Source organism: Cygnus olor, chromosome 10 (genome assembly GCF_009769625.2).
Source record: "Cygnus olor isolate bCygOlo1 chromosome 10, bCygOlo1.pri.v2, whole genome shotgun sequence".
NCBI lineage: Eukaryota > Metazoa > Chordata > Aves > Anseriformes > Anatidae > Cygnus > Cygnus olor.
The window spans coordinates 22,017,216-22,032,141 of record NC_049178.1 but is presented as its reverse complement, the minus strand read 5'-3'; the positions used below and the strand labels follow the sequence as shown (position 1 = coordinate 22,032,141).

The window sequence follows — 14,926 nt, the reverse complement described above, 5'->3', positions numbered from 1 at the left end:
GTACATAATAAATTCATTTTTTAGCATACTGCATGGTTTAAACAGTTAAAGGGTTTAGCATACTCCATGGGATCAATCTTTTATTTCCAAGTAAATTCACAATGAAAATACATACACATAATAAAGATTATATCCATCTTTTCTCCAGTATGAAACTAATGTATTTTAAAATAAAAAGCAGTCACCAACAAAAGAAAAGCTAAGCATAGCAGCAGTCTGGATTATGAATTAGGGAAACTTGAAAGTGTATCTAGGAAATTTAGTAAATTTCACAGCAGGAAACATGAAATGTTTTTATTTTTTTACTGAATGTATCTTCTAAAGAGATTGAAGGAACACTATAAACACGGTTTGTTTCCTAAACTCACTAACTGGTCAATAGAAGATTAAGCCTACAATTTTCAAAAGCACCTATATAATTTACAGGGGAGGTGAAGTGTCAGTTCTAGTGGCACTTTGAAAACCCTTCCTTAAGTTACACCTATCAAAATCTTAATTTGAAGAAATATGAACAGAACTAAGGTAACCCCAACTTTGAAGTATGCGATACTGGCAGACTCATGCTTCCATGGACAAACCCACGGAAGTCAGCAAAACTTTACCTAATCATAAGCATAAATCTAGTTTATAAAGTGGGGTTCACACAGCATACATTCATCAGATCTACATCATACATACCTCACTCGTACATGTCCAAGTTATAAAAATAATGCAGCTCAAAACAGAATTTCCCTGATATTTCCCCTGATATAATTTATATTTATTCTAATGAACTAGAAGCATCTTACGGATTTGCATAGGAAATGGGCAACTATACCCCAACAGGCAAAAAAGGTGTTCAGAAATGAGACCAAGAAACGTTCAGCCAGGACACTTAAGAAAAAAAAAACACACCACAACAAAAAACACCAAAACCACCCATAAACAAAATCAAAGAAAGAGCAATGAGCATACAAAATTAACCTGAGTACTTGGAATCACATTCTATGGAAGCCTTCACCCTCCTTGCTTCCCCCTTCACTACAGTGGTGGAGGAACCAGACATTTGTCTCCCTCTTTCAACCAGAGATAATAAGGAGTAGCAATTTTAAACACAGGAACCAAAGGCATGCTTACTTCTTCCCAGCGAAGAGTCTCCACATAGAGATGGACCAATGCTTTCAGGTCACCAACCTTTATGTATGTTTCTGCTGCATAGCCAGGGTTATCAAGTTTCTTAAAATAGAAGGCACATTTTAACAAAGGCTCACGCTCAGCTTTATCCAGTTTCCGAGCAACTTCTATTAACCTAGACACAATAAAAAGACGACAAATGTTTTGGGTTCAGCTGCCGTTTAACTATTGTAATAACTTCACTTTTAATCAGTTATTATTTAATACTGTAATAGGAGTATCACGTGACATGCTGTTTGAATGCTTACTGAAAGCTGTTTAAAATCCTTTTTATCTTTTACAAGCTCAAAACCTGTTCCTACAATCCTTACTAATGCACGCAATTCCGTATCACAACAACCTGTCCTCCGTGGGTTTGCTCAGTCATGAAGACAGAGGGAAGCAGTAGGTCCTACATGACTAAGTCACATGGGACACGATTCCTTAACTTTGACCTAAAAAAAAAAAAAGCTCATGAATAAACATTACTCCATTTGCCACACAGGAAACTGAGTCAAGGGAATGCTAAGTCACCTGTCCAAGTTTTTATGTCAACTCAGCAGAAGACCCAAAGCATGAACTATTGCAAATCAAGAAGTATTTGACCAGGAAAAGAGCTGCCCAAGAATTTATGTCTAGCAATTCCATGCTCCAATTCTCAGTTTCAACAGTTTAAAACATAAATAGGCTACCAAATACAATCACTGCTGTGATGATTACTCTGAAACACTTAAAGCATGCATATTTTAGAAGACAGTCTCATAATACAGATGAACCCCCTCACATTCTTTATTACTGTAAAGCAGTTAATTTCATAACATAATGCCCCTATGCTCTAAACATTTAATGCAACTTTTGAAACATATTAAATTGTAGATGTGCTTCAAATACAGCTTATGCACCTTTGTTTATAATCAAATTGAGTGTATCAAACAGGTTTTGTCGTATTATAAAGTTATGCAGAATTCATTCAAGTTTCTGTTATATAGTAACTCTGAGATGGAATTAAAACCTACGTATCAACCCAGCCATGGTCCCCGCTGATTTCTATGGCTTTCATGTGCTCGCCTGCAGAAAGGTACATCTCCACTGCTGCTTTGGGCTCATTGATATTCTTGGCCCAATCTGCTTGCTTTTTTATTAGCATCTTTGTGTCTTTGGGATCTCCAGACCTGAGAAAATCCTGAAATAGCACAATACAAAAAAGTTGGCATTACTTTCTGGTCACAAACACTGTTACATTCCAAATTCTAAAATACATAAGGGCTTTTTTGATGAATATTGTTATGCCTCCTAAGGAAAGAGCAACAGAAATTGATCCAGCTTTCAGCAACTAATCAAAAACCAATGTTCAGTAGGAAACAATGGCAAGTCTCCCCTTTACATAGGTAAATTAAAAAACAGATAAATAAAAGTGAGAGATTCTCTGAGGGCTAGGAGAAGAATGACACAGATGCCTCAGAGGTAATCAGTAGCTTTCCAAGAAATCAAGCTGGGAGGTTTCTCCCTGTTGATCCTGCTTAAGTAGATATAAACTACTTTTGTAGTTTTGTGTTTTGTTTTTTTTTTTGTAGATTTCTGCATGCCATCCAGGAGCACGCCTTTCTAAAACAAAATGGTACTAATCTTAAAGAAAAAAAGAGAGAGAGAGAGAGACAAATATCAATTTTAAGTTTCTTTTAAGAAGGTGCTCTTTCATTCTCAAAGATGACTCAACCCTGTGCTTAGGTAACAACAGTACATCCACTTAAATCACGTGTAAGCATCAGGATCCCCCACAAATCAAAGACTGAAATCTCATTTTCTGCAAATACCCTTGATAATTATACTACCATGTATCAAAGAAGTTCTTTTATAAGGATGGAATGACAGCTGCTCAAGAGAGCAACTCTGAACTACTGGCTGGACTTCTGCACAGTAAGGCAAACTGCAAGTCTGGATGCTGCAATGATGACCGTTTTGAAAGTATTTTTAATAGTTTGTTCAGCTTCTGCCAATACCAAAGCCCTGGCACCATATGGTTCACATCTGTTGACATCATACAGCAGGAAAAAATTGTACTTCAAAACTGGAAGATCAATTAAAGGCAATTTTGGCTGTTAAGAGAACAGACTACTGTCCTTTAAAACAGCTTTTACCAAATGAAAAATTAGAATAGAGGAGGAATGGAAAACTAAGTAGGTAGGAAAGATACCTTATCCTCAATGTTTCTATGAAATTCTGTTTCAGATTAAAAAAGAAACAAGACCCACAACACAAAAAACACACATAAACAGAACTGTTCCCGTATCACAACTCACCGCTTTCCCTAATGCAGATCGTCAGCAGGTACAGAACTACAACCAGATGTCAGCTCTTAACACTAGAACAAAATCCTATGTCCTACTGCAACATAGCCCTGATTCAGGACATTAACCATACAGATGTTGTGATAATCTTCAAATATGAAAAACTGAAGACAAAGAATTAAGTTGAACAATCTTTGATACAACTTCTGTTTGCCAGCATAGGTCATCAGAGTAAGTCCAAAATCAAAAGCTCAGCTTCTTCAAGTATAAAGAGGGTTTTATTTTGAGTTCTCAGTAATCTGTGATCTGGTACTGTGATAATGAGCCTATGACCACATATCAAAGGACTTCCTGACCTCTGCCTTTAGTCTGGACTCTCTAGCTGGAACTAATCAAAGTTAACCTCAAACACAAGAAATCAGACTCTGAAAGGGTCCCTTTGCTTAATTCTGGCAACATTAACCCCCTCCTCCCCCATCCCCCATACATCTATCTTTCCTTGGAAAAAATACCTGGCAAGCAAGGGTGTTTCCCATGTTCTTCCGTGCATCATGCACTCCCTGCACAAGAGGCTTCCTTCCAACGCTAATAAGTACCTTTAGTTTCTTCTGCATGGAATTACTGTCAAGGATAGGAGGCACAAGACCTTTTGCTCTCCACTAAATATAAACGTGACTAGTGCCAAGAATTAAAAGATTCTTGTGAAGGCTTATGGGAAAATTTTCATCCATGAATTACTTTATGTTCAAGAAGAGCCAAAACACTGAAGCTAACGAAGACTCATCAGCCAAAAATAGCAGCAGTCCAACTTACATCAGCCAAACCCCAAAGTATTTATATATTAAGCTCTTGGAAGAAAAAGCTCTCTGTAGCATAATTCATGGAATCTATGTTAAAACAGTTTGTATGCATGTCATGGTAAAGTCTTTGTCCAGTACTGGACAGAATACGGCTCTGACAAGTGATGAACAACACTAAGCACTGCATGCTTTCTCAGTGATCTTCATATGAAAACACCATAGAAGACAAAAGGTAAATGATGCTTTCTTATCACCATATAAAAACATCGCTTGTTAAAACAGTTCAATTTATTTCTACTTGGGGACAGAGTTAAGAAAAAATGCCAAGACAGATTGATTCTTGGGAAGCAAATTCTCTAGAGAACAAAAATATATTAGTTTAGTATATTACACGGTTTATAAAATATATTAATACAGACTTAAATGCTTAAGTTCAAACTATGAAAGAAAAATATTTTTGTTATAACAGGGAAGTGAATTAAACACATGACGCACATACCTCACACCTCCACTTCAGAAGACAATAAATAAATAAAAGGGATTCTTGAGCAACCAGTGGGAAAGAAACCACTATGAAAACTAGATTTTTAGTTTTTGAAAAAGGAAAATGACTATGGATGACACCCTATAACCAAAATCCCAAAGTCACCCTTGGTAGCGCCTATTAAAAAATTCACTGAAAAGCCATGAGCCACATGGATACACTCGAGACTACACAATGCACAATCTGCTACCTCAGTTATAGACTCCGAAGAAAAATGCCACCATTGCTTATAGACACAGAAGACAGACGTTTTCCCCACCTGTAAGCCTAAATGGACTTCAGCCGACTAAAAGAGAAAGTTGGAACGCAAAACCTGCTTTTCATCCTGTCCTTTTATAGGATCATAGTTTGAAAACATTTACAGGTACATTAGTATTTCCGCATTTAAATACTCAGTTGCGAACTATTACCTTTGCATAGTCAAACATGCGTAAATCAGAGTACATGTCCAGAGCTAGGTTTTCATGCCCACTCTTTTTGTACAGCTTTGCTGCCTCATGGAATTTTCCCTGGTAGGCATAAACATCTGCTAGGAACAGTTCATTGACATTTTCTCCATGCTTCTTCCGCTCCTGGAAAAAAGAAACAACAAGATGTAGGACGTTCTAGATGATCAGGACCCAGGTGAGAAACAGGCATTGAAGGAGCTGGATTTTCAAGCTCAGATTTTAGCTGTTAATAAAATCCTGTAACACAATACGATGATTATGCTTCTCCTACATTTTGGGTGAATTTATAATTAAAGGATTCAATCTCTTAATTAAAATTAGGAAGAGCAAAATTAAATGTCACTATACAAACCAAACTGTTGAAAAAAATCACTTCTCTTGATTTTCTATATGAAAACGAACAGACACTATCGTTATGCTATTTAAAAAAAAAAAAGTATCTGATGGGTTCCTTATTTTCTCCCACAGAAACTCACTAGCATATAATTTGGCTAAATTAACAATATGTGAGGGTGGGGAGAACAACAAACGTGAAAATAACTGTTAGCAATAAGCAGATTCACAAAGCATGTTAACCTGCCTCTGAATCAAGTATAGTGCCACTAACTCTGTCACCGCATACAAGAGCTCAGGAGGCACTTCAGAGCGCCTGCACATATTCTCCTGCAAACTGGAAGTGCTCGTTCTCTGCAGGAAGCTACCACACATGCCAAGCATATGCAGTGCCACAGCAGCCTTTACGCAGATCAGACAGTGGAGCAATGCCATATATACTGCACGCGTACAGGCGTTTGTTTTACCCTGCATCTCAGAAATGCATCATTGCCCGGCTTCGGATAGAATTGTTACTATTAGTCTATCCCACATGAAAATACATAGCTATGAACTAAATTCAACGAAAACTGCACTAAAGAAGCAAAAGCATTCCACATGCATACACATTTGAATCTCTGCTGCCAAAGGAGACCCTCACCACCACTGTTTCCAGTCACATTGATTGATTAAGCTGCTGTTGAAAGTTCCCTTTCAGAATTTCATTAAAATAATAATCAGAGGAATTGTTACACCATTTTTGAAAGATTTCACATAATCTTGCCAGAGAAAAAGATCTGGCAGTTATGTTTCCTACTGTCATCAATTAGAAAAAAGTGTCATTACCAAGAGAAAACAGTCCTATTACTGAAATGTGTGCTTAATTACACCCTTACAAGCCTGAAGAGGAATGCAATATACCACAAGCAACAGTAAGCAACGATGCAGAACTCTCACTTCAGAAGAAACATCTCCAAGAAGTCTGAAAGTAAGTTTATGCCGATTTACAAGGGGAATCTTAATAATTAAACAGACTACAACATGACAGTACCAGAATATTCTCAGCAGATGCAGATCTGGAGAAGCATGGGTAAAAAAGAAAGGTTATTATTGGTGAGAGAATGCTCTCATCTACTTATTTACCCTGTAAGAAAAAAAAAAAGGGGGGGGTGCTCCTAGCACAGAACTTGTCCCATGTTGGACACCAAGAAAAAAGTTAACTGCAACCAACAAATGGCTGACATTTTGACAGAACCAGGACAGCTTTGCAAGGAATGGAAGGCAAGGAATGTGTTCTTTCAGAGAAGGTGTAAATCTAATTAGCATGAGATAGAGGAATCCCCTTTATGCCATCTCAACACAGATCTTCAAACCAAGCATTATCATCAAGTGGTCTTTGTAAAAGGACAAGAGAGCATGTCTTTTGATGTGCTCATGACTGACAGTTATTGTCAAGTGAAATTCTATCAAGAAGTGTGAAAAGAATGAGAAGTAGTGATTAGAACACAGCATGGAAGTAAGGAATCCTAAATTCTATTTCCAGTTGTCACAGACTTGTCATAAGACCTTGAGTTTGTCATTTTATTTCTCTGGGCCTGTTTCAGGTTCTGCAGAGAGGAGATAGTAGTAATTACCTACCTCCAGGGGGTAAGGAAAGGCTTAATTAACTCATGTTTATGAAGTATTCTGTACTAAGATCCATTAGCACAGTAGTATTCTACCAATTATTAGTTGAATCTTTTTCCAGTTTGCTGAGTGCTTCTAAGTTCTCATACAGTGCACTGTCCCACAACTGCATTTTTCTCCCAGTTAAGTTTCAGTCCCATGACTAGAATTAGAGTCATCTCTGCTAATCAGGATTTCTCACTCTGAACACAAATCCAACAGTCAGGAGCACTAACTGAACAGATATCTCATCTCTCCAAAATAGAAAGCACTTATTTCAGCACAGCGCATTTTCTTACACTATCTTTAATGTTCTCTTACCTCAATACTGCTGATCAATTCCAGATATCTAAGGTCTCTTATTCTGGTAAATGCCTATTAAAAAAAAAAAAAAAAAGGAATTTACTTGAAAAACCAGGAAACCAACAAAATGTTGTTACACATAAATCAAGCTGTCTTCGTGCAAGTAGGACAAACAGCAACACGCCGTTTTTTGTGTCTGTGCAGCACCTGACCTGGTGGGCTCTTACTACAACCGGGGCCCCTCGGCCACTACAATAAATATGACAAGGGGACAACTCGAATGGCTAATCACTGAAAACAAACGGTGAAGGTAGGGACTAGTAGTCGTATGCACGTCAGTCTCATCGGAAACGCGAAATACCTTTTAAAATATTGTATGCTTTTATTCTATTTTACAGCTTTTCTACTTTTCCGTTAGACAGGATACACACTAAAATTTAAGAAGACTATTACAAGTATAACATATAAACGACTGTATTGCTGAAACAATACACATATGCTTATAGTTTTTATACCATTCTGAAAAAATCAGTATAGAAGCAGCCCAGGGAGAGGAAAGCAAGAAGACAAGACAGAAGTACTGGGAGACGGTGTAATATCTTTTGCGAATGGAGATAAATGTGCAGCCCAAAGTCCCAAGTGGCAAAGTCACGTGCAAGTTACAGCAGCTTAGCACTTCTTCTTGACAGGCATCAAAAAATAGAAATTTAACTCTTTAGACTGCATGTTCAAGACTTCTAGCCAAACTAATGCTTAAGAGGGCATAGAATATTCTGCTTACACCAGATCGGACTGGGAACTACGAGAGCCTTTAATGTCAAGAAGCTGCTTTTGTTCACATTAATCCGCTCTAATTCTAAGAGGGCACTACTTTAAAATTCCAAGGAGGCACTGAAAACTTCTTTTTAAGAGTATCTATTTGCATAAAACCATATATGAAACTGGAATTATTCTGATGCTTCCACCTCATGAAAAAAGAGAAAAATAAAGCATTTAATGTCCTAAAAAAAATAAAAATCTGTTATTAAAAGATGCCTATCATTGCAGGCCATTCCCTGCATATTTTTAGAATGCTTTGTCTTTCATACAATATTTATGGCATTGAACTCAGTTTGCCCTCTCTTATTTGAAAAATGATGCTGAAGGAAAAATAGGGAAAGTATTTTATGCCAGAGAAAACTGTTCTTTGGTATATACCCACCTACATATTACTCCCAAAAACGAGACATCCCTGATAGAAGGTGACTAAAATGATGACATGCTATCACCATCCTCAAAGAAAACTAACGTGTAAGTAAAAAACAATGAAATCTACACATTTAAACTGAGGTTCTCTTAAACACTTGGGGTGGAGGACACAAAGAATAGGGATTTATAGCGCGGGGGGGAAGCGTAGCTGAGAAATTCTTTGCTGCCACCTGGTGGCGAGCAGCACCACTGAACAACTTCCCAGTTTTATTTCTCAAATTCATCAGCTCATTTTCCAGCAGATGTAAGAAGCCTTTCTTCATACTTAGCACTTATTTAGAACATGGCATTTATCTAGAAGAAAAAAATGGATCTCTGTTTAAAACCTCATCCCAGATCTTGCATATAACACAGACCACACCTAGGACAAGTAAGATAGCAACACAGAAACACCACTTCGTATTCCAGCAATTAAAAAAAAAAAAGAAACTACAATGACAGCAAATTAAATAAATAAATAAATCTGCTAATCAAGCAAATAACTACTTTACCTTTTTAGCTGTTTCAAACTCCAGTCCTTCTAAGGCTTCCATGGCCAGTTCTTTCCAGTCAGCATCAGTCACTCCTAAACATGCAATTTGATACGCTTCTTTAAACATTTTCCGTTCCAGATATTGATACATGGGTGCAGACTGAGGATTTCCATTGGAAAAATGTGTATTAGAAAGCATAATACTGAGGTACATTTGTGAAATTCTCTATACAGTCAGAAAAAAATACATTCCAATCACAACTTTTATGAAATTCCACAAGGAATAAACGTATGTTTTTGTACTGCATGCAGAATAACATTCTGGGGGAATTATCAGTGTATCTGCAGACTAGCTTGGTTAATTATATTCCAAACTCATCACCTTGAAGTCTTCACTTCCCAGCACATTAGGAAGTAGTTAATGAATTCTTCTGATTCCTCTGAGCATTGTACATGCTAGATATTATGTATGAAGGTTTTTTGTTGTTTTGTTTGTTTTTAAAGAAAATACTATGAAGACAGAGCAAAGGAGGGGGTAGGTTGTTCTCAAAGGCTCCAAGCATGACAAGTTACCCAACAGACCAGGACGAAGCATCCCTAGAAATATCCAAACCCAAGAGCAAGGGGCATCGTGAGGAAGTAACTCCATTGTGCCAACCTGATGACAAAGCTGTTTTACCAAGACTGAAACTATTAAGCCCAGAAGATGCTGACCTCTCCTAAGGACCTGCCCTAAAAGCAAATTAAGGAGAAACGCTGTCAACTGCTGCAGGCTGATGCATACGGAACAAGGCTCAGGGACCTGCAGCTGCAGTTCAAACCCTCTGAATGAGCACAGAGCGCTGCTGCTTCCTTAATTCTGGGTTTGCAAGTAAAGAAAGGATGCACGTTGATCTCCATGTTACTTTTATCAATTTATCTCAAAACTGTATACTTTCTGGTACTCTCTCCCACCGAAGTACACTTTTGAATAACCTGCCTAAAGCATTCCAAAGACAGACTAAAAAAAAGCACGCTAGGCTTGGTATATCTCACAGCTACCAACCATGCTGGACAATCCAGACTTCAATTAAGGGGTCTAATTAATTAATCAGCGTAACGTCTACAGAACAGACAGGGATCTAACACAGGATACCCATTAGTTCAACAAAAGCACATAGCACATTTTTCTTCGCTGACCCTGAATTTCAAATCTTGCACAAAAATGTGGGTCAGAAGTGAGTCAGAAACTGTTTTTTTTTCCCTTTTTGTTTGTTTCTTAGACTGCCTTATACTCTTCCATTGCTTCCCATAATACAGAAAAAAGCATTTTGTGGATGGCAATTTATAAACTTGGAATATAAAGACTACACGTGCATGATGCAGTCAAACTAAAGCATGCAGCTTAAATATTACCTAAATACACTTAGATGACGCAGTATTTGATGTACTCATAAGGAAAATAAAATGAAAAGTTGAAGAAAGGTACACAGACTACATTAAAAGTACAGGAAGAGGTAACACCCGCACCATAAGTTTAAAAGCAAAGATGAATATAAGTACATTTTCAAGTAGAGAAGTAGAAAGAATCAACAGCAAAAAGGAAATTAGATTCATTATGATCAAATAAAAATAAAATAGATCATGCAATATATCTTATATGGCAATAAAGAAGATTTGTAATTGCAATCATTTCGGTAACAGAATACTGGTAAATTTCATAAAAGCTTCTTCACTTCTTAAACACTGATGTTTATGAAACGTAAAGCAATACTTAATGAGATAAAAGGATTACCTGTGGAACTTCAACAGCTGACATAGAAAAAACATGAAGACAGAAGATCTTGGAGCCGTTGTAACCCACAACAAAGCCTTGAAGTTTTTGTTGATGGACAGGGAAGTTACTAGCTTTGATATTGAGGTAACCCCCTCCAGAAAAGCAAAGCATATCCTCACACTGTGTATTCCAAGCCACACTGTTAGCATTGGGTTCCTAAAGAATAACTGATGATTACAACAAATACAACCACATAATCTTCCCTAAGAAATATGCATCCTTCAGATAGAACATTTGACCTATTATAGCCTGGGTATGTGCACACACACATGCACGCACGTGTATTTATTATTTACATTTGCAATAATCTAAAGCCTCGTATATTCCTAAACAGATTTACAGAGCCATATTTTACATTTCAACAGCTATAATTGTCTTTTCTTTGTTTTGCATTTGGTAATTATCTATACTATCAAACTGTAGAACATACTATTCCGCAATAATAAACTGTTTGCTAGCTACCACACTGAACTGATCATTTTTGTGCCTGTAACTAAAAGAAAGTTACAGACCTTGTCTTTGTAGCACTTCATACTTTCTATACAGTATTCTCTGAAAATACTTCAAATGAGTGAACACTCAGAGGGACTGTTAAGCTTTCAATAAAGAGAGAATTATTATTCATTTTATAGTCTGGGAATACATAACAAACAAGTTTAGGCTTTGTGTTCATATTATGATAAAGCCAAAATTCTTGTTAACACTAATACTTGAAAATGAACCAGGACAGAACTCTAAATTAACCTGAAAGGGTCACTTGTTAAAGCATTCTTTATTCTGCTGTTGCTCACACATCTCCTGTCTTCTATATTCCTCATCTACCAACTCTTAAACAGTAGTTTTCACTGAGAAACAGTTACGTTCTACAAACTGAGATTAATGGCTTAAATAAGTTATTCAAACTTAAAACTTTTGTTACGTTCTGTGTTCTCAATCTCTTCCTAACCCTCCCCCCCCTTTTTTTTTTTAGGGAGTGAGAACAAGACTAAGTTTTACCTGAAACAGCAACTCTTTGGTATGAATATCATACACTAGGCAGGTATCATTTTCATCAACCACTGCGAGCTTGTTTCGAGATGCACTCATATCCAGACAGCGCACAGCTGTGGATTGCTTCAACAGGACGATCGCAAAGACATTATCAACAAATATCTTCAGAATCTAGATATATTTGAAACCAAAATCAGTCAGGTTTTTGTTCCTAGAACTAGGAATCCCACAGTGAGTACAAACGCTAATGCTGTATAAAGTATGCAATTGCAATTTTTTTTTCAGAGAAATTGTAAAATAAAATTACAAAAATGCTTTCAGTTTGAAGTATCTTGAAATTCAAGACTTGTTTCCAAACATACTCTAGCTTGCAAGCCCATACAAATAGGACATTTGCTAAACATCATGAAATTTTTAGTCCTCCACTTTAACAATTACATTAATATATGACTAAAGGAAAGTATAACATTGATACAGAAGACACTAAAGATCTCAAATCCCTTTCTACTTCTGTCGTTAACATCAATATCTATGGGCTCCAGTTTGCAACTCTCAGAGGACACACACATGCACACCACCACCCCCTCCAATGACAAATGTTCTCTCAGTTCACCAAGACCTCGGTTTTTGTCAGTTGTTCTAGCAACATATGGGCTTAAAAGTCAAGCAAGTTTGCGTAAATTTTGTAACCAGAGAAAATGAAAGAAAGAAGCAATCGTTTTTAAACACAAGATGAGATTCCATCAAATAAAATTTTAGGTTATGAGAAAACATGCTGCTCTTCAAGGTCTCCCCCAAAAAGCATTAAACAGGTTTCATTTTCAGTGAAAAGACACATACCAGACATTATGTGTTACCTGACCATTCTTTAGACCAACTAAGAGGCCTTCTCTTCCTGGAGGTCCTCCAATTACTTTAATATAACGAATAAGAGATTCCATCAGCCATTCCCGTTCTTTAACGCCACTAAATGAGAGGCACTGCAATCTCTTCTCCTAAAGACAGTAACGTACACAATACTGCATAAAGAAAAAACCCTTGTGCCTCTGAGGTTTTGCATTTATACCTATACTATGTGTGCCTATTTTACATACCAAAAAATCAGAATGTCAGTCAATTTAACAGAGTGAATTCTTTAAGGCTTCTTAGTGCTATGAACAAACAAACAAGCAAAACCAAAAAACCCACACCTGTTTTTGCAGCTCACCTTTGCCCAAAAGTTTCCCTACATTGGGTGCTACAGTTCTCTATGGCAACAGTTTTACTAAAGCAGAGCCGCCTGTGGCATGCCACAGCTATAGCTTAGTGTGTCGGCGCTGTAACACATTGCATTGTCTAACGGTACAAACCGTTACAGTTTTTCCCCTTAAGATATCAAACTTTTCCTACCAGCTATTTGGACAGCTACCTTCAAGACGGAGTATACCCCAAGACTACTTTTAATTTTAAGGCACATACCTGGCATAAAATGATGTGATCTGAACATACAACCAGCAAGTTGCATTCAAATTTCTTTACTATTTTTTCCTTCACCCGATAATACATATCTGAAGAATCATCTGAGTATAGCTCATAAATCAAGATTTTCTCTGGCATCTGGATGGCTAATCTGTTTTTGTAGATTGCAATTTTCTTTACAAGCTCTCTGCCTTTTATTCTAACTAGAGGGAAAGAAAAACAAAGAAAACACAGCATAGGCTGACATGAAATAACAGACTAAGTCAGAAAAACTCAGTATAAAGTTAAAACTTATTTTTTCTTAAGCACCTATATTTAAAAGCAGATTGCTTGCTAGGATATGTTTGTTTTTCTGCATCTATATAAATTGTTATGTGGACAGAAGGTTATCTTCCTCCACTTTTTTTTTTCAACTGCACATTCCAGAACAGTATTTTGATCCCTTCCCACAAAAAGCCAAATGAGCACAAAAACAAAAATCAGCACAAACTGTTGAGGTTGCAAGTAAAAAAATATCTATATCTATCTATATATAGGTATTTTTATCTCATTTGCACAGATTAAAATCTTATCCTAAAAGCTTCTGCCCCTCCCATCATCCTTTCAAATCCCCACATCTTTCACTAAGCTTGTCAGCACTGATCCTCCACAACCCAAGTTTGCACTCTATCCTGCAAAAAGGATCCTCAATTTTACTGTGAAAGTGACAACAATCTGACTGGTATATGAAGCATTTATTCCAAGCGTTCTGATGGATATTAAAAAAAAAAAAAAAGTAACGAGAGTGAAGCTTTGGCCTGGGAGTGTGAAATTACCTTTTTGTTCAGTGATGAGGTGTTGGACAATAACATCAGTCATGCTGTCTCTGTAAGCATAGCGATCTTTATAAAGTCCGTGAACAGTGCTGAAAATCAACTGATAAAAGGATATTGTTCCATCCTGGCACCCTACTGCCTGAACACAAGGAGAAAATAATTTTAGTTAATTGGTACGTGTAGGTGAGAATTGGCAAAACTTGCAGCATTGATGAGCATTATGTTCCTTTTCCTGCATAATGTATAGACTGAAAGCAATTACAGCTTACTTGTACTAAAACAGTGTCAAAAACGCTGTTGACCTTTGTAGTGCAAAGCAAGGATTGATGCTATCATACACTAAGTCTATGTTCTGGGTTGTTGTTTTTGTTTGTTTGTTTTCTTTCGGTGGTGGTTTTAGTGTTTTTTGTTTGTTTTAAATCTGCTCTGCATCTCTTAACATTTGTGTATTAGCACAGACTGCAGCATTTATGACTAACAGTTGCCCTGCTGGTATTTTCCACGAGGTATAAAGCTAGAAACTCCACACAGAAAAAGAACTCAGAACTTTCTTCCCATCGTGGAACTTTCTTCCCACCACAGAACTAGATTAGGTCAACTTAGAGGTCGTTATC

The 14,926-nt window shown here is 37.0% G+C and overlaps 1 protein-coding gene across 6 annotated transcripts in view; it reads right to left on the bottom strand.

The window, feature by feature from the left end:
* The window catches only part of IFT122 (intraflagellar transport 122), a 32,623-nt gene that overhangs the window by 10,355 nt on the left and 7,342 nt on the right, over positions 1-14,926 (bottom strand). For all 6 annotated transcript variants that reach the window (XR_005822843.1, XR_005822844.1, XM_040568314.1 and 3 more), the window contains 10 exons: positions 14,313-14,451; positions 13,498-13,700; positions 12,897-13,034; positions 12,046-12,210; positions 11,008-11,205; positions 9,253-9,393; positions 7,532-7,585; positions 5,195-5,356; positions 2,169-2,335; positions 1,117-1,288 (listed from right to left, as the gene is read on the bottom strand). Coding sequence is in view for 4 of the 6 variants with exons in the window: in XM_040568314.1 (XP_040424248.1) it covers positions 1,117-1,288; positions 2,169-2,335; positions 5,195-5,356; positions 7,532-7,585; positions 9,253-9,393; positions 11,008-11,205; positions 12,046-12,210; positions 12,897-13,034; positions 13,498-13,700; positions 14,313-14,451 (1,539 nt within the window). In the remaining 2 variants the exon portion in view is untranslated. The remainder of the gene's footprint in view (positions 1-1,116; positions 1,289-2,168; positions 2,336-5,194; positions 5,357-7,531; positions 7,586-9,252; positions 9,394-11,007; positions 11,206-12,045; positions 12,211-12,896; positions 13,035-13,497; positions 13,701-14,312; positions 14,452-14,926) is intronic.